Genomic DNA, 26,726 nt, shown 5'->3' with positions numbered 1-26,726 from the left:
GACATGCATCTCCAGATGTAGACAAAACAGAAAGCCATTAGCAGTACCCTTGGACACACACACACACACACCCCCAGGAGAGAGAGCCTTGGGCGGGCCGAGAGCTGATAATCTAACAGTGGTTCCCAACCCTTTTCTGAATTTTGCTCTGGCCCAGAGTTCCCCGGAAGTTCCCCCTCATGTGCATTTTACCAGTAAGCCTATGGTCTCATGAGTCTTCTCAAGTACCCCCTATGGATAGGCCAAGTACCCCAGGATAGCACCCCTGGTTGGGAACCACTGATTTAATACACTAAAGGCCCCCTGAGTACAATATCGCCCTCTAGCGGGAGAACTACTGTTCCCATAACATCTGATGGGAGGGAGGGAGGGAGGGAGGGGAAAGGAGGGAGTGAGAGGAAAGGATGGAGAGGGAGGGAGGTTGAAAAGAGGGAGGATAAGGTGGAGGAGAAAGGGAGAAGAGAGCGGAGGAAATAAAATAACAAGGGAAGTGTTCTCCACGACACATTAGGCAGAGGGAGAGACGATGTAGTTTAATTCAATTCTAATCATGAAGTCATCTGTCGGTCAGGGCTGAGGCAAGGCAGGGTTAATTGAGGGGAATGAGCTGTGTCCAGTTTGATGCATTTGACCACAAGTGCACGTACTTTGTTTATGCCATGTATATTCATTGCTCTAATCTAGAGCCCTCAAACTCAACTCTGGATCTCGACGCTAGTTCCAGAGTGTTTTTTCATTGTTTTAAACCTGGGACACCAGGTGGGTGCAATGAATTATCAGTTAGAACAGAAAACCAGCAGCTCTTGTTTAATGGCACATTCATTTATTTTATTTCGCACGCTGGGTCTAACAGTAACGAAGGCCCGCTGGCCCGGGGCCACTAAATCACGTTGGGCCAGTGGATATCGTCATTCACTGGGCCAGTAACCTTTCAGTGCCTTTTTGCATTCCAGTTCAACATTTACCTGCTCTGTCGCAGTCTACCGTTGAAGACTACACGCGTAAATGTCATGCTATTTGTATTTGAGAAATCTGATTGACTGTTCATTCAAGCGCCATCACGTAACTTCTCGAGCAGTACTGATGTCTCACTGAGCGTATTTCTTTTAGGGAAAGCGATTTGCAAAAGTTAACCAACAATAGTAAACATACTAGCAATATGCCAGCTGCTGTTGATAGTCTGCAAAAAGAAAGCTTCAAAAAATACTGGTCATTCCTCTTGGCTAGCCTACTGTAACCATGTCATTCCTCTTGGCTAGCCTACTGTAACCATGTCATTCCTCTTGGCTAGCCTACTGTAACCATGTCATTCCTCTTGGCTAGCCTACTGTAACCATGTCATTCCTCTTGGCTAGCCTACTGTAACCATGTCATTCCTCTTGGCTAGCCTACTGTAACCATGTCATTCCTCTTGGCTAGCCTACTGTAACCATGTCATTCCTCTTGGCTAGCCTACTGTAACCATGTCATTCCTCTTGGCTAGCCTACTGTAACCATGTCATTCCTCTTGGCTAGCCTACTGTAACCATGTCATTTCTCTTGGCTAGCCTACTGTAACCATGTCATTCCTCTTGGCTAGCCTACTGTAACCATGTCATTCCTCTTGGCTAGCCTACTGTAACCATGTCATTCCTCTTGGCTAGCCTACTGTAACCATGTCATTCCTCTTGGCTAGCCTACTGTAACCATGTCATTCCTCTTGGCTAGCCTACTGTAACCATGTCATTTCTCTTGGCTAGCCTACTGTAACCATGTCATTCCTCTTGGCTAGCCTACTGTAACCATGTCATTCCTCTTGGCTAGCCTACTGTAACCATGTCATTCCTCTTGGCTAGCCTACTGTAACCATGTCATTTCTCTTGGCTAGCCTACTGTAACCATGTCATTCCTCTTGGCTAGCCTACTGTAACCATGTCATTCCTCTTGGCTAGCCTACTGTAACCATGTCATTCCTCTTGGCTAGCCTACTGTAACCATGTCATTCCTCTTGGCTAGCCTACTGTAACCATGTTATTCCTCTTGGCTAGCCTACTGTAACCATGTCATTTCTCTTTTGGTATGTTGTTCATGGTTTGGGCAAGGCCCCTTAGTTCCAGTGAAGGCAAATCTTAACACTACGCTACAGCATACTAGACGATTCTGTGCTTCTAACTTCGTGGCAACAATTTGGAGAAGGCCCTGTCCTGTTTCAGCATGACCATGCCCCCGTGCACAAAGCGAGGTCCATACAGAAATGGTTTGTTGAGATTGGTATGGTAGAACTTAACTGTCCTGCACAGAGCCCTGACCTCAACCCCATCAAACACCTTGAGGATGTATTGGAACGGCAACTGTGAGACCGGCCTAAGCGCCCAACATAAGTGCCGAACCTCACTAATGCTCTTATCACTGAATGGAAGCAATTACCCGCAGTAATGCTCCAACATCTAGTGGAAAGCGTTCCCAGAAGTGTGAGGCTCTTATAACAGCAAACGGGGAACCAACTCCATGTTAATGCCCATGATTTTGTAATGAGATGTTAAATGAGCAGGTGTCCACATTCTTTTAGTCATGTTATTGGGAACTGGAACACGCTGTTCACGTCGACCCAGAGCATCCCAAACATGCTCAATGGGTGTCATGTCTGGTGAGTATGGCATATTTGCAGCTTCAGTAAATTGTGTACAGATTCTTGCATTAACATGCTGAAACATGAGGTGATGGCGGGGGATGAATGGCTCGATAACGGGCCTCAGGATCTCGTCATTCGTATCTCTGTGCATTCAAATTGCCATAGATAAAATGCAATTGTGTTCGTTGTTCATAGCTACCCATACCATAACCCCACCGCCATCACGGGGTACTCTGTTCACAGACCACTCGCTCACCCAACACCATACAACCTGTCAGCCATCTGCCCGGTGCAGTTGAAACCGAATTCATCTGAGAAGAACACACTTCTCCAGCGTGTTAGTGGAGGTGAGCATTTGCCCACTGAAGTCAGTTAGGACACCAAACTGCGGTCAGTTCAAGACCCTGGTGAGGCTTGCGAGCAGATGAGCTTCCCTGAGACAGTTTCTGACAGTTTGTGCAGAAATTATTCGGTTGTGCAAACCCACAGTTTCTTCAACTGTCCGGGTGGCTGGGCTCAGACAATCCCGCAGGTGAAGAAGCCAGATGTGGAGGTCCTGGGCTGGCATTGTCTGCGGTTGGACATGCTGCCAAATTCTCTAAAACAACGTTGGCGGCGGCTTTTGGTAATTTTAATGTTCATTTATTTATCTGGCAACAGCTCTGGTGGACATTGCTGCAGTCAGCATGCCAATTGCACGCTCCCTCAACTTGAGACATCTGAAATGTCTTGAGTCAAGTATTCAACACATTTGTTATGGCAAAGCTACATTTTCTGAAGTCACATAAGCGGCATGGACTCACTCTGTAAAAACTGAGGATGGATAAACAGCATTGCAGTTACTCCACAATACTAACCTAAATGACCGAGTGAAAAGAAGAAGGTGTCACGGCTGGCTAGGTGTGTAGAGAGGAATCAGGCGCAGAGAGCAGAGAGGTCCAGGGGAAAGATGCACCTTAATGCGGCACCAAAAGTAAATGCCCAAACACGCAGGGCGCAAAACACTGACCAACCCAAAACAACGGGTAACACGGTCCAGAGCACTAACAACAACAACGACAAATCAAATCAAATCAAATTTTATTTGTCACATACACATGGTTAGCAGATGTTAATGCGAGTGTAGCGAAATGCTTGTGCTTCTAGTTCCGACAATGCAGTAATAACCAACAAGTAATCTAACTAACAATTCCTAAACTACTGTCTTATACACAGTGTAAGGGGATAAAGAATATGTACATAAGGATATATGAATGAGTGATGGTACGGAGCAGCATAGGCAAGATACAGTAGATGGTATCGAGTACAGTATATACATATGAGATGAGTATGTAAACAAAGTGGCATAGTTAAAGTGGCTAGTGATACATGTATTACATAAGGATGCAGTCGATGATATAGAGTACAGTATATACGTATGCATATGAGATGAATAATGTAGGGTAAGTAACATTATATAAGGTAGCATTGTTTAAAGTGGCTAGTGATATATTTACAACATTTCCCATCAATTCCCATTATTAAAGTGGCTGGAGTTGAGTCAGTGTCAGTGTGTTGGCAGCAGCCACTCAATGTTAGTGGTGGCTGTTTAACAGTCTGATGGCCTTGAGATAGAAGCTGTTTTTCAGTCTCTCGGTCCCAGCTTTCATGCACCTGTACTGACCTCGCCTTCTGGATGATAGCGGGGTGAACAGGCAGTGGCTCGGGTGGTTGATGTCCTTGATGATCTTTATGGCCTTCCTGTAACATCGGGTGGTGTAGGTGTCCTGGAGGGCAGGTAGTTTGCCCCCGGTGATGCGTTGTGCAGACCTCACTACCCTCTGGAGAGCCTTACGGTTGAGGGCGGAGCAGTTGCGGTACCAGGCGGTGATACAGCCCGCCAGGATGCTCTCGATTGTGCATCTGTAGAAGTTTGTGAGTGCTTTTGGTGACAAGCCGGATTTCTTCAGCCTCCTGAGGTTGAAGAGGCGCTGCTGCGCCTTCTTCACGATGCTGTCTGTGTGAGTGGACCAATTCAGTTTGTCTGTGATGTGTATGCCGAGGAACTTAAAACTTGCTACTCTCTCCACTACTGTTCCATCGATGTGGATAGGGGGGTGTTCCCTCTGCTGTTTCCTGAAGTCCACAATCATCTCCTTAGTTTTGTTGACGTTGAGTGTGAGGTTATTTTCCTGACACCACACTCCGAGGGCCCTCACCTCCTCCCTGTAGGCCGTCTCGTCGTTGTTGGTAATCAAGCCTACCACTGTTGTGTCGTCCGCAAACTTGATGATTGAGTTGGAGGCGTGCGTGGCCACGCAGTCGTGGGTGAACAGGGAGTACAGGAGAGGGCTCAGAACGCACCCTTGTGGGGCCCCAGTGTTGAGGATCAGCGGGGAGGAGATGTTGTTACCTACCCTCACCACCTGGGGGCGGCCCGTCAGGAAGTCCAGTACCCAGTTGCACAGGGCGGGGTCGAGACCCAGGGCATCGAGCTTGATGACGAGCTTGGAGGGTACTATGGTGTTGAATGCCGAGCTGTAGTCGATGAACAGCATTCTCACATAGGTATTCCTCTTGTCCAGATGGGTTAGGGCAGTGTGCAGTGTGGTTGAGATTGCATCGTCTGTGGACCTATTTGGGCGGTAAGCAAATTGGAGTGGGTCTAGGGTGTCAGGTAGGGTGGAGGTGATATGGTCCTTGACTAGTCTCTCAAAGCACTTCATGATGACGGAAGTGAGTGCTACGGGGCGGTAGTCGTTTAGCTCAGTTACCTTAGCTTTCTTGGGAACAGGAACAATGGTGGCCCTCTTGAAGCATGTGGGAACAGCAGACTGGTATAGGGATTGATTGAATATGTCCGTAAACACACCAGCCAGCTGGACTGCACATGCTCTGAGGGTGCGGCTGGGGATGCCGTCTGGGCCTGCAGCCTTGCGAGGGTTAACACGTTTAAATGTTTTGCTCACCTCGGCTGCAGTGAAGGAGAGACCGCATGTTTCCGTTGCAGGCCGTGTCAGTGGCACTGTATTGTCCTCAAAGCGGGCAAAAAAGTTATTTAGTCTGCCTGGGAGCAAGACATCCTGGTCCGTGACTGGGCTGGATTTCTTCTTGTAGTCCGTGATTGACTGTAGACCCTGCCACATGCCTCTTGTGTCTGAGCCGTTGAATTGAGATTCTACTTTGTCTCTGTACTGACGCTTAGCTTGTTTGATAGCCTTACGGAGGGAATAGCTGCACTGTTTGTATTCAGTCATGTTACCAGACACCTTGCCCTGTTTGAAAGCAGTGGTTCGCGCTTTCAGTTTCACGCGAATGCTGCCATCAATCCACGGTTTCTGGTTAGGGAATGTTTTAATCGTTGCTATGGGAACGACATCTTCAACGCACGTTCTAATGAAAGCGCACACCGAATCAGCGTATTCGTCAATGTTGTTATCTGACGCAATACGAAACATGTCCCAGTCCACGTGATGGAAGCAGTCTTGGAGTGTGGAGTCAGCTTGGTCGGACCAGCGTTGGACAGACCTCAGCGTGGGAGCTTCTTTTTTTAGTTTTTGTCTGTAGGCAGGTATCAGCAAAATGGAGTCGTGGTCAGCTTTTCCGAAAGGGGGGCGGGGCAGGGCCTTATATGCGTCGCGGAAGTTAGAGTAACAGTGATCCAAGGTTTTTCCGCCCCTGGTTGCGCAATCGATATGCTGATAAAATTTAGGGAGTCTTGTTTTCAGATTAGCCTTGTTAAAATCCCCAGCAACAATGAATGCAGCCTCCGGATAAATGGTTTCCAGTTTGCAAAGAGTTAAATAAAGTTCGTTCAGAGCCATTGATGTGTCTGCTTGGGGGGGGATATATACGGCTGTGATTATAATCGAAGAGAATTCTCTTGGTAGATAATGCGGTCTACATTTGATTGTGAGGAATTCTAAATCAGGTGAACAGAAGGATTTGAGTTCCTGTATGTTTCTTTCATCACACCATGCCTTGTTAGCCATAAGGCATACACCCCCACCCCTCTTCTTACCAGAAAGGTGTTTGTTTCTGTCGGCGCGATGCGTGGAGAAACCCGTTGGCTGCCCCGCTTCGGATAGCGTCTCTCCAGTGAGCCATGTTTCCGTGAAGCACAGAACGTTACAGTCTCTGATGTCCCTCTGGAATGCTACCCTTGCTCGGATTTCAAGAGACTGGGCATTGGCAAGAAGAATTCTAGGAAGTGGGGCACGATGTGCCCGTCTCCGTAGTCTGACCAGAAGACCGCCTCGTTTCCCTCTTTCGGAGTCGTTTTTTTGGGTCGCTGCATGCGATCCATTCCGTTGTCCTGTTTGTAAGGCAGAACACAGGATCCGCGTCGCGAAAAACATATTCTTGGTCGTACTGATGGTGAGTTGACGCTGATCTTATATACAGTAGTTCTTCTCGACTGTATGTAATGAAACCTAAGATGACCTGGGGTACTAATGTAAGAAATAACACGTAAAAAAAACAAAAAACTGCATAGTTTCCTAGGAACGCGAAGCGAGGCGGCCATCTCTGTCAGCGCCGGAAGTATTGAAGATATACGTGAACGTCAAAATAATCCCGCACAACAAAGGGGCAAGTTCCACACGCTAAATAGGGAAGCAAATCAAGCACACACAAAATAGGAACAGGTGTAACAAATGAGACAAAACTAACCGAAAAGAAAAAGGGATCGGTGGCGGCTAGTAGGCCGGTGACGACGACCGCCGGGCGCCACCTGAACAGGCAGGGGAGCCAACTTCAACGGGAGTCGTGACAGGAAGTCTGTACAGAATAAGAAATATGTCAAACATGCTTCCTGTTTGCAATAAGACACTAAGTAATACTGCAAAATATGTGGAAAAGAAATGTACTTTTTGTCCTGAATATAAAGCATTATGTTTGGGGGAAATCCAACATCACTGAGTATTACTCGTCATATTTTGAAGCATGGTGGTAGCTACGTCATGTTATGGATATGCTCATCATCAGCAAGGACTAGGGAGTTTTGTTTGTATAAAAATAAAGACCTGAGAACAGGCACAATCCTAGAGGAAAACCTGCCGGGAGACAAATTTTAACTTTCAGAAGGACAATAATAACCTTAAACCCAAGGCCATATATACACAAGTTACTTACCAAGATGACATTGAAGGTTCCCGATTGGCCCATTTACAGTTTTGACTTAAATGGGCTTGAAAATCTCTGGCACGACTTGAAAATGACTGTCTAGTAGTGGTGCAACGGATCACAAAACTCATGGTTCGGATCACGGTTTTGAGTCACGGATCGGATCGTTTTTCAGATCAGCAAAAAAAAAAGGGAGACACAACTTTGCTTTCCATTTATTACTTAAAGAACACTTAAAGCAAGGAACTTTTCAATGTTTAAATAAAATATTAAAATAAAATATTCAATACTCAATTGTTAAATTAAAGTGCAATATGAGGCATGATACCTTCTTCCTTTGAACAATAGTGAATGAAAAAATAGCCTGTGTCCACGTCATCAAACAAAAGTACAAAAAGAAAGAAAGCAAAACAGACCTGAGCTTATAAATTAAAATGATTTTTTCCAAAAGATGAGGATGTCTACATTGTCTGGGGAGAGGGTAGACCTCTTTGCAGTCACATTGTCCCCTGCCGTGGAGAACACTCTCTCGCTAGGAACTGAAGTGCCAGGCACAGTCAGGTAGTGTCTTGCCGTCATGACAATGTGAGGGTATTTACGCTCATTGCTTTTCCACCATGCCAGGGGATCACCATCCACTGGAACACCATGCCAGTGGATCACCATGTCAGTGGATCACCATCCACTGGAACACCATGCCAGTGGATCACCATGTCAGTGGATCACCATCCACTGGAACACCATGCCAGTGGATCACCATGTCAGTGGATCACCATCCACTGGAACACCATGCCAGTGGATCACCATGTCAGTGGATCACCATCCACTGGAACACCATGCCAGTGGATCACCATTCACTGGAACACCATGCCAGTGGATCACCATGCCAGGGGATCACCAATCACTGGAACACCATGCCAGTGGATCACCATGCCAGGGGATCACCATTCACTGGAACACCATGCCAGTGGATCACCATGTCAGTGGATCACCATCCACTGGAACACCATGCCAGTGGATCACCATGTCAGTGGATCACCATCCACTGGAACACCATGCCAGTGGATCACCATTCACTGGAACACCATGCCAGTGGATCACCATGCCAGGGGATCACCATTCACTGGAACACCATGCCAGTGGATCACCATGCCAGGGGATCACCATTCACTGGAACACCATGCAAGTGGATCACCATGCCAGGGGATCACCATGCCAGTGGAACACCATGCCAGTGGATCACCATGTCAGGGGATCACCATCCACTGGAATGCCGCTTGCTGCCTTGTAGGATACCATCTCCTCTTTGATGGTGTTGGCAAAGCGGTGAGAAGTTGTCTCTGGGCTGAGTTGGTTCCCGTCACTGACACACCAGGGTGATGATGCTCTAAATGTGTGGCCATGCTCAATGTATTTCCATGATCCTACGGCTTTCTTGTGGCACAATGACTACACACCGTAATGGTGTTGTCCACCACCCTTCTTCCGTCATCATATTTGACAGGGAAGCAAAAATGCTCCCATACATGAGACTTAAATGAAGCGGGAGGCTTTTCCAGTTCTTCAGCTCCTCCGCCAGCGATGTCTGTCAATGGTCTTATTTTCTTCTTTCCTTTTTGCAACGCGAGCATCCAGGATTGATTCGTTGGGATTCAACGTGCCCCGTTCACGTGAACAGTGCACACAAATGCTTTTTTTAAATTATCAAATTAACCTTCAGGCTTCAGAGTAAAACACAGCATCTGTCTTGTCTTTATCTTTTCACTGCAAGACGTAGGGAATTATCACTTTAAAAAGTAACCGCGGCAGTAAAACTGTATTTCACACTATGATGGTTAAACTTTGCAATTGATTTGCGGTTCGCATGGGTGCCGAACCGCAGAGGGTGATCCGTACAGTTCACGGATCAGCTACAGTCCGTTACACCTCTACTGTCTAACAATGATGAACAACCAACTTGACGGAGCTTGAAGAGTTTAAAAAAGAATCATGAGCAAATATTGTACAATCCAGGTGTACAAATCTCTTAAGAGACGTGCCCAAAAAGACACAGCTGTAATCGCTGCCAACTACGGTCTGTTACACCACTACTGTCTAACATTGATGAACAACCAACTTGACACAGCTTTAATTAAGAGTATAAAAAATAATAAAGGGAGTTGAATACTTATTTAATCAAGATTAGATAAATATTCAACCCCTTGAGTCAATACATGTTAGAATCACCTTTGGCAGCGATTACAGCTGTGTCTTTTTGGGTACGTCTCTAAGAGCTTTGTACACCTGGATTGTACAATATTTGCCCATTTATTATTTTTAAACTCTCCCAGCTCTGTCAACTTGGTTGTTCATCATTGTTAGACTGTAGTGGTGTAACGGACCGTAGATCACCCCCCCCCCGCGCGGTTCGGCACGCATGTGAAGCGCGGATCGCCAAGCGCCAAGTTCAACCAAAGTGTTGACAGTGGAGTAGTCAAATGCTGCTGTCTGTGTAGCAAAACCCATGTTTAACACCTGCTTGCTTCTTCAATCATACCTGGATTGTAGATAGTTGAAAACAAGCCTCTTAAAAAAAAAGCTTGAAGCCTAAAGGCCGAGACAGTCAAAATTAAGTTTTCCCTGTGTTTTTATATAACATTGTACAACATCTGATGAAACCAACACTGTACAAGTGTGAAAACATTTTATCAGTGTTATTTCCTGATAGTTGCTGTTTGAAAATAAAATCTAGCATTTGAATGTACCAGAGGCCAGCAAAATAGAGCATGTTCAGCAAAACATACATTTTAACACCTACCAGCCCGGGGGAGCCTGACTGGCTACTTTGTCTTGTGGAAAACATCTCAGTTAGACTGTATGTACCTCCACTTTAAACTATACCTTTTCTAGGAAGACTCCCTTGCACTAGTACTGTCTGCAGTACACCATTCGACCCAGAGAAGAGCATGAGAAAGGTTACTCTGGGTTGTTTCCTAGGGAGTGTACTAAGTAGTGCAACAGGGAGGGGATCGGGTATGTGGAGGGGTTGTTAGGGCCCTTAAATGTCTGTGGCAGGTGTTGAAGGGGCCCTTGGGGTACTTGTATATGGGAGGGTTGTTGGGGGTGGTATTTGGGCGAGTCTGGGGGATCCTTTCAGGTGATTTGGGAAGGAGGGAAACGGGGGTAAGAAAGGACACGAGCAGAATAGAGATCAGGGGAATGGAGAGATGAAACAGGAGAAGACTGCAGAGAAGATGAGAAGGCAACATAAGGAGAGGACTCAGGAGGAGAAACAGAAAGAGAGGGATGAGTTGAGGACAGAGGTTTGTGGCCTCTAACAGTCAGGCCTTTAGAATGGTCTGTAATAAACGAGGGAGACAAATGACTTCTCTAACAAGACCTCTGAGACACCAACAGAGTAAGGGGGAGGGAAGGAGGGGGAGAGATAAAGGGGGGGAATAGAGGGAATTAGTAAGATGGAGGGGTGGAAGGGATGGGGGGAAAGAGGGAGCAGGAGAGCTGAGAGAGGAGGGAGAGGAGAGAGGAGCAATGGTAACAACCCTGCTGTCGACACAGGATGACAGCAGACTTAACAAGCATAGAACAGTCTGCCACCTTACACACTACTGATCTATCACTACTGCTTCCCTCTCTTTTACCAACTCCCTTCACTTATTCACGCTTTTCTCTCATTCGCTCTGCTTCCTTACATTTTCTCCTCCCTTTTCTCTTATCCTCTATCCTCCCTTCCCTCTTCCCCCCCATGTCCTTTTCTGAGCTGTAGGTGTTCTCGGAGCTACCCAGCATGCAACAGCTTGACTTGTCCCCCACCTGCTCTCCTCCCTTCTTTCCTCTCCTCCTCCTGTCGTCCAGTTCTGTCGGGGGTTCTCATCGCCCACTCTCAGAGAGTGCGTGTGTGTGTGTGTTAGCCATTTTATTGCACTCTGTTAATCGCCTGCTGAGCCTATCGACCAGTCAGAGGCCAGACCATAGTTTGATTGACAGCTCTAGACATTCTAGCAGACGGATTCCATCTCAGGGAGCTGTCTGCAGCCTTCCGACATCTCCATTTCTCCTTCCTTCACGATTACACTCCAATCAACTCCTATCATCATCACTCTATCGTCACGTCCCCATCCATCTGTCCCTCACCTTCTCGTCTCCCGTAGGGAAAAGAAAGAGGGAGAAGTTGGGATGGATGAAGGGTGGGGAGGGGAGGGATGAGTGTGCATATGTGAAGTTTGCGAACTCAGTCAGTGTTTAAACTCCGATCAGTCTCTGTCAATGAGCCTGTAGCCCACGTCAGATCCTCTTTGGCTGTCTCTCTCTCCGCGGTTTCGTCTCCTGTTGTCTGTCACTCCTCAACAAGGCTCAGCTCTTATCCACACTGCAGCTGTGTAAATAATACCCACGGCACACTGATAAGACACACACGCACCCTGGAGAATCAGGAATATGTAGCCAATCGCGTTTGTGCGTCGGAACAATACAGAGTGAGGATGTTGACTGATTGTAGAGGCTGATACACACACCCACCCACTCTGGAGGATGTAACCTGTGTGTGTGTGTGTGTGTGTGTGTGTGTGTGTGTGTGTGTGTGTGTGCATGCTTTGGAGCAATAGGGAGTGGAGATGTTTCTGGTGACTGATAAACACTCACTTAGGCAGCTAGTCAATGGCGCCGAGCAAGCATCCTCTCCCTCAGTCATTCCTCTCTTGGCTGTCCTATAGGATCGGGTAGCATCTATCGACGTCTGGGACTGAGATTTCTCTCTCTCACTCTCTGCTACCTCTAACTCAACCCTCTCTTATTTTTCTGTCTCTCTCTCTTCCTCTCCTCTCTCTTCCTCTCCTCTCTCTTCCTCTCCTCTCTGGTACTTCTTTGACACACTCACTCTCCAGTTCCCGTGGACGAATCGTATTAATGAATCAGATCAGGGTTTCCCTCGGTCCTAGCCTTCGCACTACACAGCTGATTCAAATAACCAACTCATTATCACGCTTTGATTATTTGAATCAGCTGTGTAGTGCTAGGACAAAAAACAAAATGTGCAGGACCGAGTTTGAGAAAGCATGGATTAAATAGCTTAATGCCATTTATTGGCCAGTGCGTCCGGACAAGACAGGTAGGCCCTGGACAGGTAGGCTCTGGACAGGTAGGCCCTGGACAGGTAGGCCCTGGACAGGTAGGCCCTGGACAGGCAGGCCCTGGACAGGTAGGCCCTGGGCAGCTTTCACCACTGTGTCCAGCTACTAATTCAACACTCTAATTTAGCGTGTAATCTCATCCACTAGCAAATCAAATCAAATGTATTTATATATCCCTTCGTACATCAGCTGATATCTCAAAGTGCTGTACAGAAACCCAGTCTAAAACCCCAAACAGCAAGCAATGCAGGTGTAGAAGCACGGTGGCTAGGAAAAACTCCCTAGATAGTCCAAAACCTAGGAAGAAACCTTGAGAGGAACAAGGCTATGTGGGGTGGCCAGTCCTCTTCTGGCTGTGCTGGGTGGAGATTATAACAGAACATGGCCAAGATGTTCAAATGTTCATAAATGACCAGCATGGTCAAATAATAATAATCACAGACAGAACAGTTGAAACTGGAGCAGCAGCACGGCCAGGTGGACTGGGGACAGCAAGGAGTCATCATGTCAGGTAGTCCTGAGGCAAGCTCTCTCTCGGTCGAACCGCCTGGCTTCACAGTTCTTCAGAACGAGACTTGACTGGAAGTGTGAGGCAGGTGTGGCTGAAACAGCCACGGGTTTTAATTGGCTGATCTCTGTCAATCACCACCTAGCATAGCCCTTACAAACTCGCCCCTACATTGTGGACTTCAAAGCATGAGCAGCGCAAGTGATTTTCACAAAAATAGAAAAGTACAAGTCTTTAGAAACAATTTTCACAGATAAACGTTTATATGCACGAACTCTGAATCAATCAAGCTTCCCCCAAATAAGAATATTGGTCAATGTGGTAGAACGTTTATTTTGATTTCCTGATTTTCTGCATTTTTAACAGTCCCATCTAATACAGCTGTAGCGGGCTCTCTCCCTGTCCAGCCTCCATTTTAATCACACCCCTTTTCAAGTCCCACTTTGATGTGAAGTGTTACCAGGCTCCATGTCCCACCAATTAGTGTGTACCCAGTTCCAAATCGTCCCGAGCTTAAGACTGCCCTCGCAGCCTCTTCAGTCCTACACATACTCATTTTCAGTTTAGTGTGAAACCAGTAGTTTGACACAATCTGATATTTTGGTAATTGTTGAGCTGCGGGTGACAACACTAGTGGGACGTAGGTGGAGTGAACGGGGACTTTTGAAACGGGACTAATGTCTCAGTGGTATTTTAGCATTTAGAGCGAGTAATAATTCCTAGTCAAGTGGCGTTATTTATTAGGGATAATCTCCTGTGACATTTAAATCTGAGCGTCAGTCTTGATAATATCTTTTTATCGACGCTCAACTTCCAACACAAGTCGTTTTGAAGCGACGCTAGGCTGTCAGTGGTTGGATATACGGGACGCGGCAGGGCGTCCGATGTCTCCTCACCATGTGATTTAGACCGTCTTTGACTTCCTGATAAAACTCCTAGTTCACTGACACAGACCCCATGTCCACAACTACAGTGGGGAGAACAAGTATTTGATACACTGCCGATTTTGCAGGTTTTCCTACTTACAAAGCATGTAGAGGTCTGTAATTTTTATCATATGTGCACTTCAACTGTGAGAGATGGAATCTAAAACAAAAATCCAGAAAATCACATTGTATGATTTTTAAGTAATTAATTTGCATTTTATTGCATGACATAAGTATTTGATACATCAGAAAAGCAGAACTTAATATTTGGTACAGAAACCTTTGTTTGCAATTACAGAGTTCATACGTTTCCTGTAGTTCTTGACCAGGTTTGCACACACTGCAGCAGGGATTTTGGCCCACTCCTCCATACAGACCTTCTCCAGATCCTTCAGGTTTTGGGGCTGTCGCTGGGCAATACGGACTTTCAGCTCCCTCCAAAGATTTTCTATTGGGTTCAGGTCTGGAGACTGGCTAGTCCACTCCAGGACCTTGAGATGCTTCTTACGGAGCCACTCCTTAGTTGCCCTGGCTGTGTGTTTCGGGTCGTTGTCATGCTGGAAGACCCAGCCACGACCCATCTTCAATGCTCTTACTGAGGGAAGGAGGTTGTTGGCCAAGATCTCGCGATACATGACCCCATCCATCCTTCCCTCTATACGGTGCAGTCGTCCTGTCCCCTTTGCAGAAAAGCATCCCCAAAGAATGATGTTTCCACCTCCATGCTTCACGGTTGGGATGGTGTTCTTGGGGTTGTACTCATCCTTCTTCTTCTTCCAAACACTGTGAGTGGAGTTTAGACCAAAAAGCTCTATTTTTGTCTCTTCAGACCACATGACCTTCTCCCATTCCTTCTCTGGATCATCCAGATGGTCATTGGCAAACTTTAGACAGGCCTGGACATGCGCTGGCTTGAGCAGGGGGACACTGCGTGCACTGCAGGATTTTAATCCATGACAGTGTAGTGTGTTACTAATGGTTTTCTTTGAGACTGTGGTCCCAGCTCTCTTCAGGTCATTGACCAGGTCCTGCCGTGTAGTTCTGGGCTGATCCCTCACCTTCCTCATGATCATTGATGCCCCACGAGGTGAGATCTTGCATGGAGCCCCAGACCGAGGGTGATTGACCGTCATCTTGAACTTCTTCCATTTTCTAATAATTGCGCCAACAGTTGTTGCCTTCTCACCAAGCTGCTTGCCTATAGTCCTGTAGCCCATCCCAGCCTTGGGCAGGTCTACAATTTAACCCTGATGTCCTTACACAGCTCTCTGGTCTTGGCCATTGTGGAGAGGTTTGAGTCTGTTTGATTGAGTGTGTGGACAGGTGTCTTTTATACAGGTAACGAGTTCAAACAGGTGCAGTTAATACAGGTAATGAGTGGAGAACAGTTCTGTGAGAGCCAGAATTCTTACTGGTTGGTAGGTGATCAAATAATTATGTCATGCAATAAAATGCAAATGAATTACTTAAAAATCATACAATGTGATTTTCTGGATTTTTGTTTTAGATTCCGTCTCTCACAGTTGAAGTGTACCTATGATAAAAATTACAGACCTCTACATGCTTTGTAAGTAGGAAAACCTGCAATATTGTCAGTATATCAAATACTTGTTCTCCCCACTGTATACCTCTCACTCTGCCTCTCGCCTGGTCTCTCTCCCTCGGCCTCTCACCCTCTCTCTTGTTAGATATTACATTAATACATGTATCTTGCGGTGATGTGAGCTGCTGACTGCATGTGTGTTTTGCATGTGTGCCTGCGCTGTTCGCCACACGTCAGAGCGGCGTCTGTGTTGCCTGCGGGGATGTCCAGATGCCAGGTTGTTTCAGTGACTGAACAGGTCCTCGACTCTGTGTGAGTGAGTGAGTGAGTGGGTGTGAGTGAGAGAGAGAGAGAGAGAGAGAGAGAGAGAGAGAGTACATTTCTTCATGCATGGCTGCACAAAGCCCAGGATTTCAGAGATGTTATGCTCATCACTCTTCCTCAGGTGTGTCAGGATTCGGGAGCTCATAAAGTGTGTGTGTGTGTGTGTGTGTGTGTGTGTGTGTGTGTGTGTGTGTGTGTGCGTGTATGTGTGTTTGTGTGTGTGTGTGCGTGCGTGTCAGCAGGCAGTGGGCTCCTGTGCATGTGTCTGTTTATTTGTGGCAGTGCAGGTAGGCTACACTGTTAGTTCTATTACTCTCTGTGTCATAAGCCTGAGCCATCTGTTCTCTAGCACACACACACACGCACACAGGTGGGACAGCTCATAATATCGCTGCACGGTTTAAACTTCATGGAAGAAGTGGAGTTTGGCACAAATGCAACACAGCGGTGTACGTGCCTGCGGTAGCAGGGTCAGTCAGAGTATGAGGGGACGAAGCCTGTGGGAGTTTAGCAATGCTGTTGTGTGCAGCCAACTGTGCCGTCTGTGCTAACGAACTACAGACTCACTCACCTAGAACACACACACACACAGACTACGAATCCAACTATACACACACTCTCACATAGCGCCTTTGCCATGTATTCTCCCCAGGTGTATGACATGTTGTGCTGGATACAGACAGAAACATGACATCCATAGAGAAGTAGGTATGCTATTCGACAAGTGATAGATAAGAAAGAAAGAGACCGAGAGAGAAGAAGAGTGAGGAAGAGAGAAAGAAAAGAGGTGAGAGTGGAACAGAGAGAAAGAAAGAAAGAACGAATGAAAGAAAGAAAGAAAGAAAGAGAAAGAAAGAAAGAAAAAGAAAGGAGGAGAAGAAAGAGACTGAAAGAGAGGAAGAGCAGAGTCCAGTAGAAGGGTTCAGCAGGCCGGGGAAATCCTTATTTCGTCTCCATGGCAACAGTCATGCTGTTCTGCCCACATTCCATCACACTTCTCACCAGTGTTCCCCGAAGATAAATAAAATAAAACATATTTTGGTGTTATGCCAAACAAAAGCTCTTTCTCTCGCTCTGTAAATATAGTGTCCTGCCACGTCTCAGTATTAAAGCCCACTGCTCACTAAACCTCGGGCCTTGTTCCAAGTTCACTACTAGCCACTACTCCCCAGTCACTTCACTCAGATCTGAGAGGATAAGCCCCGAAAAAAAATGACATTTTACTTAGAGGGAGAGTCAATGACACCATTTCTAATGTCCATCCAATCCTGTCAGATCTATGAAGTGCCAAGGGGTTAGGGGCTAGGGGCTAGCAGTTGAAATGGAACCAGCCCATTAGTGACATGACCGCAACAAGACGCTCGATACATGTAGATGAACTAGAGACCGACCGCAATACCTCAGGTAAAAGGTCAGCAGCGGGGTCACCCTCTCTCTCCTCCTCTTCTCATGAGTCCTCCTGTTCTCCATCCATCCCTCTCTCCCTCCATCTTTCTCTCCCCCACTCTTTGGGGAGCCAGATTGTCTGATAGGCTAAAGGAAGTGACACGCATTTGACAGGAAGCAGACTGAGGAACATTGATGTTGAGGAACACTGCTGCCTCTCAGTGACCACACTCACACACACACACACACACACACACACACACACACACACACACACACACACACATATTCTTTCTTACTGTAACTGGTGTGATGGGGGGCATCGACCCTAGTCTTATGAAGTTATTTCGGGGAGAGGGGGAGGCACAGGGAGGTGGAAAGGGGATCGATATGAATGTGGCGCTTCCTGATGAGAAGTCTGGAAAACAGACCCCCCCCCCCCACCTCCACACACATACACACACCCTAGTCTCACACACTGTGAGTCATGCACAGTGCAGAGCTGCCCTCGTCGATAAAAAGAGTGATTGTTGATTGAAAAAGCTACCTCCTTGTTATCATCACCCCCCCTTCTCTCTCCTGACAGGGCTACATTCTCGGAAGGGTAGGGTTAGGGTACAGTATTGTTCCCTGGGGTACAACAATGTCAAAATGCACAATGTACCTTCAGAGGTACACAATCTCACATGGTACTGTTCGGTACCATTTACTGTGCATGTGTGGATCATTTAGTATAATGGTGCATTTCTGTACCGCATATTTTTCTGAAACAGAATCTTCCGTGCCCCGTAGAATTGGCGCCTTTCCCTACGTTGCTATGTGCATAATAGCTAAATGAACCAGCATATTGGGATTGAGAACAATACAGCGGAGGCAGCAGAGACGAGGAAACAGCACTTGCCTTAAGCCCTATTTGGACGGGATTCGTTTTACTGTGGGTGGTCGGGTAATGTAATTATGTGCACAAGCGCAAAACACCACATCTGTAATTTTAGTTCCGTCCGAATCTGCCATGTCAGTCATTTGTACATGGCAGGAGAGTAACAATTCCAGCCAGAATAACATACTGTTTTTGGGAGTACTCCAAGGTCCTCTGATAATACTAGTCCCGTGCGAATCGTCATCCCTGTGTTTTGAGAGAAATGTCTGCGTTTGACAGGTTTTGCTCGCGCTTTGAACAAGAAACAATAAATGATTTGATAAATTGATCGTGCTGCCTACAGTTGAAGTCTGAAGTTTACATACACCTTAGCCAAATACATTTAAACTCAGTTTTTCACAATTCCACAAATCCTAGTTAAAATTCCCTGTCTTAGGTCAGTTAGGATCACCACTTTATTTTAAGAATGTGAAATGTCAGAATAATAGTAGAGAGATTTATTTCAGCTTTTATTTCTTTCATCACATTCCCAGTGGGTCAGAAGTTTACATACAATCAATTAGTATTTGGTAGCATTGACTAAATTGTTTGACTTGGGTCAAACATTTTGGGTAGCCTTCCACAAGCTTCCCACAATAAGTTGGGTGAATTTTGGCCCATTCCTCCTGACAGAGCTGGTGTAACTGAGTCAGGTTTGTAGGCCTCCTTGCTCGCACACGCTTTTACAGTTCTGCCCACAAATTGTCTATGGGATTGAGGTAAGGGCTTTGTGATGGCCACTCCAATACCTTGACTTTGTTGTCCTTATGCCATTTGCCACAACTTTGGAAGTATGCTTTGGGTCATTGTCCATTTGGAAGACCCATTTGCGACCAAGCTTTAACTTTCTAACTGATGTCTTGAGATATTGCTTCAATATATCCACATAATTTCCCTACCTCATGATGCCATCTATTTTGTGAAGTGCACCAGTCCCTCCTGCAGCAAAGCACCCCCACAACATGATGCTGCCTCCGCCGTGCTTCACAGTTGGGATAGTGTTCTTCGGCTTGCAAGCCTCCCCCTTTTTCCTCCAAACATAACGATGGTCAATATGGCCAAACAGTTCTATTTTTGTTTCATCAGACCAGAGGACATTTCTCCAAAAAGTACGATCTTTGTCCCCATGTGCAATTGCAAACCGTAGTCTGGCTTTTTTATGGCGGTTTTGGAGCAGTGGCTTCTTCCTTGCTGAGCGGCCTTTCAGGTTATGTTGATATAGGACTCGTTTTACTGTGGATATAGATACTTTTGTACCTGTTTCCTCCAGCATCTTCACAAGGTCCTTTGCTGTTGTTCTAAGATTGATTTGCACTTTAGGAGACAGAACGTGTCTTCTACCTGAGCGGTATGACGGCTGCGTGGTCCCGTGGTGTTTATACTTGCGTACTATTGTTTGTACCGATGAACGTGGTACCTTCAGGCGTTTGGAAATTGCTCCCAAGGATGAACCAGACTTGTGGAGGTCTACATTTTTTTTCTGAGGTCTTGGCTGATTTATTTTGATTTTCACATGATATCAAGCAAAGAGGCATTGAGTTTGAAGGTTGGCCTTGAAACACATCCACAGGTACACCTCCAATTGACTCAAATTTTCTGGAATTTTCCAAGCTGTTAAAAGGCGCTGTCAACTTAGTGTATGAAAACTTCTGACCCACTGGAATTGTGATACAGTGAATTATAAGTGAAATAATCTGTAAACAATTACTTGTGTCATGCACAAAGAAGATGTCCTAACAGACTTGTCAAAACTATAGTTTGTGATTGAAAAACGCGTTTTAATGACTTCAACCTAAGTGTATGTAAACTTCCGACTTCAACTGTACAAAGGACTACATGTATCAACTTTCACAGTAAATGTTTTTGTTCATGTTTTCTGCGTATGATTTGAATATTGCCAAATTCATCAATAAAAAAATATTGCTCCTATTTAATGTAACCCTTGCTGTTAATAGATTGCAATGCAGAATACAACTGACCGAAACATTTGAAAATTATAGATTCACTTTCGCATCCCTAGCCTTAAAACACATCTAACGTGCAAGTGCACTGTTTAGCTCACTCATTAAGGCTGGGGGACATTTAGATCACAATATCGCTAATGATTATGATCACACTTCCTCAATTCAAATGTTATGGTGACACTATACCAGAGATGGTTTGGTATGGTTTTGAAATTTGTGAAACAAATGGACTTGTTTAAATATCTTCAAAAAATCTTCAGAGTAACATTTCTTGGGGAAAAAAGAAAGAATTACAGGGGGTTCGTCCAAATCGTCCAACGAAATGACAGACGTTGTGGGGCGGCAGCGTAGCCTCGTGGTTAGAGCGTTGGACTCGTAGCCGGAAGGTTACAAATTAAATCCCTGAGCTGACGAGGTACAATATATGTTGTTCTGTCCCTGAACAGCCACTGTTCCGAGGCCGTTATTGAAAATAAGAATTTGCTCTTAACTGACTTGCCTTGTTAAATAAAGGTTAAAAAAAAATTGCCAACGTTCTCTAGTAATACTAGTCGCTGTGCGAAGTGGAGTTAGCCTAATTGTCTAAGAAAATTGAGGAGAGAACAAACCCCAACTTAATTAGGTCTGTAATCAATAGCCTAACTGTTAAATGTGCCTGGTTTTATACATCATCCATATACAGTATTCTGATCCCTTGACTTTATCTACAATCTACACACAATACCCAATAATGACGAAGCAAAACATTTTTTTTTTACACATTTTTGGCTAATTTATTAAAAATAAAACACTGAAATATCACATTTACATAAGTATACAGACCCTTTACTCAGTACTTTGTTGAAGCACCTTTGGCAGCCTCAAGTCTTCTTGGGTATGACGATAGAAGCTTGGCACACCTGTATTTGGGTAGTATGTCCCATTCTTCTCTGCAGATCCTCAAGCTCTGTCAGGTTGGATGGGGAACATTGCTGCACAGCTGTTTTCAGAGAGCTATTTTCAGGTCTCTCCAGAGATGTTCGATCGGGTTCAAGTCTGGGCACTGGCTGGGTCACTCAAGGACATTCAGAGACTTGTCCCGAAGCCTCTCCTGCGTTGTCTTGGCTGTGTGCTTAGTGTCGTTGTCCTGGTGGAAGGTGAATCTTCAGCCCAGTCTGAGATCCTGAGCACTCTGGAGCAGGTTTTCATCAAGGATCTCTCTGTACTTTGCTCCGTTCATCTTTGCCTTGATCCTGACAAGTCTCCTAGTCCCTTCTGCCAGGTTTCCTTCAGACGTGGCGCTTGACATTCAGGCCAAAAAGTTTAATCTTGGTTTCATCAGACCAGAGAATCTTGTTTCTCATGGTCTGAGAGTCTTTAAGTGCCTTTTGGCAAACTCCAAGCGGGCTGTGCTGTGTCTTTTACTGAGGAGTGGCTTCCGTCTGGCCACTCTACCATAAAGGCCTAATTTGAGTCCTGCAGAGATAGTTGTCCTTCTGGAAGGTTCTCCCATCTCCACAGAGGAAATCTGTAGCTCTGTCAAAGTGACCATCGGGTTCTTGGTCACCTCCCTGACCAAGGCCCTCTCCCTCGATTGTTCAGTTTGGCCAGGCAACCAGCTCCAGGGAGAGTCTTGGTGGTTCCAAACTTCTTCCATTTAATAATGATGGAGCCTACTGTGTTCTTTGGGACCTTCAATGCTGCAGAAATGTTTTGGTACCCTTCCCCAGATCTGTGCCTCAATACAATCCTGTCTCAGAGCTCTACGGACAATTCCTTTGACCTCATGGCTTGGTTTTTGTTCTGACATGCACTGGCAACTGTGGGACCTTATATAGACAGGTGTGTGCCTTGCCAAATCATGTTCAAACTGAATTGTAGAATCAAGTTGTAGTAACATCTCAAGGATTATCATTGGAGACAGGATGCACCTGAGCTCAATTACGAGTCTCATAGCAAAGGGTCTGAATACTTGTGTAAATTAGGTTTTTCAGATTTTTATTTGTCATCATGGGGGTATTGTGTGTAGATTGATGAGGTAAAAATACATTTTAGAATAAGGCTGTAATGTAACAAAATGTATACAAGGGAAGGGGTCTGAATACTTTCTGATTGCACTGTATGTGTTTAGAAATAAGACGGATCTTGCTTCAGTTGCCTGTTTCAGTGTTTGTTTAACAGCCTAATGATTCCGTGAGCACCACGCCTCATGCGATGGCAAAATGTTGGATGAAGCAATTTCACAGATTTGTCTGTTTTTAAATCTTTGCTCTGCTGTAATAACAGCTTCCCCATTTTTTTCTCTCTCGGTCGAACAGACTGGTATTACTCATCATTTATTTAGCGTTCACGCTGTTCCAGACAGGCAGAAAAATAATATTGTTATCTAACAGCACCTGTTTGTCAAACATAATATGTACGCAGCTCTCACTCCTATAGCCTCCTTTCTCTTGATCTCCATCTTATTGTTATCATTTCAATTAGTATTATTACGATCGTCATTATAATATTAAGTAATGTTGTTGTCATTCGTAGCCTTGTGTAACCACCACCAGTAGGCCTAAGAGCACATCCTGTTGAGTAATATTACTGTAACTTACTTAGGCCTATATATGCCATCAACTCACATTTTATTAGTCACATACAACAGGTATACAACACCTTACAGTGAAACGCTTACTTGCTAGCCCCTTAACCAACAGTGAAGTTTAAAAAAAATACAGATAAGAATAACAGATAAAAGTAACAAGTAATTAAAGAGTACACAGCATTCGAGACATTCATGCTTTGAAATGAAATCAGGCATTTTAGTGTTCAAATTAAATAACAAAGGGAGCTTTGAATAATTGGCCTAAACAATAAATTAACCTTAATTCACAAATGCATGATAATGTTTTTAGTCTGCCGTAATAAATATTTTATATATATATTTTTTTCTGTTAGAACAGACTCTCTGGTACACTCTTATTTATTTAGTCTTGTTTACACTGTTTCAAATGGTCAGAAACTAATTATATTGTTATCTAACAGCATTTTCTTTATCTCCAGTAGTTTCCACAACTAAGTCAAATGTCTTCCATAGATCTGACTTTCCCTTTCCCTCCTGAGCAACCAGTGAACATTCGCCTGTTTCGCGTTTATTTTTCACGTCGTACGCATCCATTTTGCTGTTGACGTTACCGTGTTCAGAGTTTGGTTATAACAATGTATCGATGTGATTATGATAGGCTATAGGTCAGGCCCTGTTGATCACATGCATGCGATGCTTCCATGTTTCACATAAAGAGAGCAAGGGTTGAGGGAATAGGGAATGTATTTTCTAGACAAATTTGGGATTTCGGTAACAGAACTTTTGTCGGAAACAAATAAGAAGCTTAAATGGCTGTAATTATGTTGCATGGACAGCGCAATAAACACTTGCTGGGCTGCGGTGTTTTTTCGCTGCAGTAGGGAGGAGAGCGAGGCAACGTTTGCCAGTCACACATGCACAAACTGTCCTTTTTTTCCAACACAGTGTGACCACCGGGCGCTTTCCTGAGTCATTTGTATGTCTTAATTATTTCATCAAGCAGTGTGCTTAAAGCATCAGGCAAGCTCAGTACATATGTAGTTGGTTTTATTCAAACACACAGGGTGTGTCTGTCTATATATGGAAAAAAAAATATTTTAAACATTTCGACCAATCGATTGGATAACTCACGGTCGGGATGACTCAGTGGACCAACATTTTTTTATGTCGGGTACAGCCCTACTGCATTGGCCCTTTAATATCTTCACCATGCTCAAATGGATATTCAGAATCTGCTTTTTTATTTTTTACCTATCTACCAATCGGTGCCTTTTTTTGCGAGGCGTTGGAAAACCTCCCTGGTCTTTTTGGTTGAATCTGTGCTTCAAATGTACTACTTGATTGAGCGACCTTACAGATCATTTTATGTGTGGGGCACAGCGATGGGGTAGTCATAAATAAATCATGTTAACCCCTATTATTGCACACAGAGTGAAATCCATGCAACTTGTTAGTTGATATGGGAAGCACATTTTTACTCCTGAACATATTTAGACTTGCCATAACAAAGGGGTTGAAGACTTGTTGACAGAAGACCTTTCAGGTCTACATTTTTTATTCATTTGTCAAAAATTCTAAAAACAAAGTTCCACTTTGACTTTATGGGTTACTGTGTGTAGCCTTGTGACACAAAATCTGAATTGAATACATGTTCAATTCAGACTGTAACATAACAAAATGTGGAAACATCAAGAGGTGTGAATACTTTCTGAAGGCACTGTATGACATTTCTTGTCATAAAGAGTTTTTAATTTAAATGATAAAACATTTGCTTAGGCACTCACTTGGTGAAGGCTAAAGGGGTTAAAGCCATTTAAGGCACCATGTCTCTGTCACTAGCAAACAGCCATGAGTGGTACTGGTAACAAAGAAATTCACTTGAATGGCACCCTGGGAAATATGCAAGTAAGTTTTTATACAATACAGTGTAAGAACAACACCCCCAAAAATGTTTAGAGGTACATTTTTGCCACTTAAAAGGAACGACTTTGTCACTTTGGTGGTAACCTAAAAATACAAATGTTTACCTTTTTCTAAAGGTGCGCTTTTGTTCCTATGGACTTATATAAGAAAGGTAATTTCTCGTACCCCAATGTACACTATTGGCTCTTTTAAGGTACAAACTGCAAGGGTACAATTATGTACCTATAACTAAATGGTTGTACCTAACAGAGACCACAACAGTGACGAGCGTTTGTACCCTTTTAAGTACACTTGTGTGTACAATATATACCAGCATTTGCTATTCCTCTGTCTGCCTCTCTCTCTCTCTCTCTCTCTCCAGGTCCTGATGTTAGCTGATGGGGAGACAGAGGGCTATCTGTACCAGCGTCTACCCATCCTCTCCTCCCTGACCTGCCAGGGTGGCAGTGCCACAGCATACGTGTGTGAGGACTTCACCTGTGCCCTGCCTGTCACAGACCCACAGGAGCTACGCAGGCTACTGCTAGAGTAAAGAGGAGCGGGAGGGATGGCGAGAGACATAGAGGGAGAGAGGACCAGATGAACCCAGTCCTAACCTGCTCCAGCTAACCCAGTCCTAACCCTGCCCCGCTCACCTCCACCTCTACCTTAGTTTAACCTCCTGCACAGCAGGTATAACACATCCCTCTGTAACCCTACAGTAACCATACTCTCCCTGGCCATAAGGGCCCAGTCTAAATGCTCTGTAGATAGTGGGGACCACCACGTATATTAAGATGTGGAGGCGCGTAATCTCTAGGAGTCACAAGCCAGCAGTTCCAATAACAGCAGTTGTCTGCATAACTTAGTCACAGACCTACTAAAGTGATACCAAGCAAAGGCCGTATCAGTTCTTCAGCAGTACACTAATAAACTGTGTGTAGATGTCAGTGGAGGCTGCTGAGGGGAGGACGGCTCATAGTAATGGCCGGATTGGAGTCAATGGAATGGTATCAACCAATGGCAACCACGTTTGATACCATTCCATTGACTCCATTCCGGCCATTATTAAGAGCCAGCCTCCACTGGTAGATGTTGATGGATGGTGTTCCAGGGATGCATTGAGGAATTGGTCTGAAGATGTAGTAGAGAACTCTCTTTATGGATGAACTCATACAGAATGTTCTTCTCCTTTGCTGATATTATCACACAAGCTCTTGCATGGAGCAGACAGGAGAAGCGTGTCCGTGCTTGAATGCGCTATGAACTGCCCTTTTCTCTCCATAACTCACCCCCCGTAGCCTGTTAATGCCCTCTAGCATGCTATGACGCCCAAACTATAGAATAAAGACCCATAGATGTATAGACTATGCATACGATGTATGGAACACTCTACAGCTCTAACTCTGCAAATAAACAGTACTTGAATACTCTTATTATTCTGTTCTGTGTTTACTAAATGTGTGGGAGGATGGATCATCAAGTGGAACTAGGGGGCCGCGACTCTGAAAAGTAAACAAAATATAGACTGGAGTCTAAAGGCACCTTCTCTCCATATCCTGCTCTCCCGACTCCCCACCTTGTCTGACTGGCTACTACGATACTGAAGTATGAAGCACCATACATTTCCATGTCCCCCTCTTCCCCCCCCCATGTTTGATAATGGACCACTTAGCGTGATGTGTATCCTGGAATGTCACTGTGTGAAGCGTCCCTAAGAAGCCCATACAGCCAATCTCTCCTCAACCAATGTAAACAGGAATGCAGCCTATGAGAAGAGTCCCCTGTCCATAATACTTATCTCCATCCTGTGCCTCAGACTCCTGTATTATAAATACCCACACGGACACTGTTTTTTTTCATCTC

The 26,726-nt window shown here is 45.0% G+C and overlaps 1 protein-coding gene across 1 annotated transcript in view; it reads left to right on the top strand.

The window, feature by feature from the left end:
- spata20 (spermatogenesis associated 20) overlaps positions 1-26,296 on the top strand; it is a 68,752-nt gene extending 42,456 nt beyond the window's left edge. Inside the window, exon 15 of the mRNA XM_064950687.1 lies at positions 25,243-26,296. Coding sequence (XP_064806759.1) covers positions 25,243-25,413 — 171 coding nt within the window. The 3' untranslated portion in view covers positions 25,414-26,296. The remainder of the gene's footprint in view (positions 1-25,242) is intronic.
- The last annotated feature ends 430 nt before the right edge of the window (positions 26,297-26,726 follow it).

This window comes from Oncorhynchus masou, chromosome 31 (genome assembly GCF_036934945.1).
Source record: "Oncorhynchus masou masou isolate Uvic2021 chromosome 31, UVic_Omas_1.1, whole genome shotgun sequence".
NCBI lineage: Eukaryota > Metazoa > Chordata > Actinopteri > Salmoniformes > Salmonidae > Oncorhynchus > Oncorhynchus masou.
Note: the sequence above shows the minus strand (reverse complement) of the source record. Positions and strands in the feature narration are given on the sequence as shown.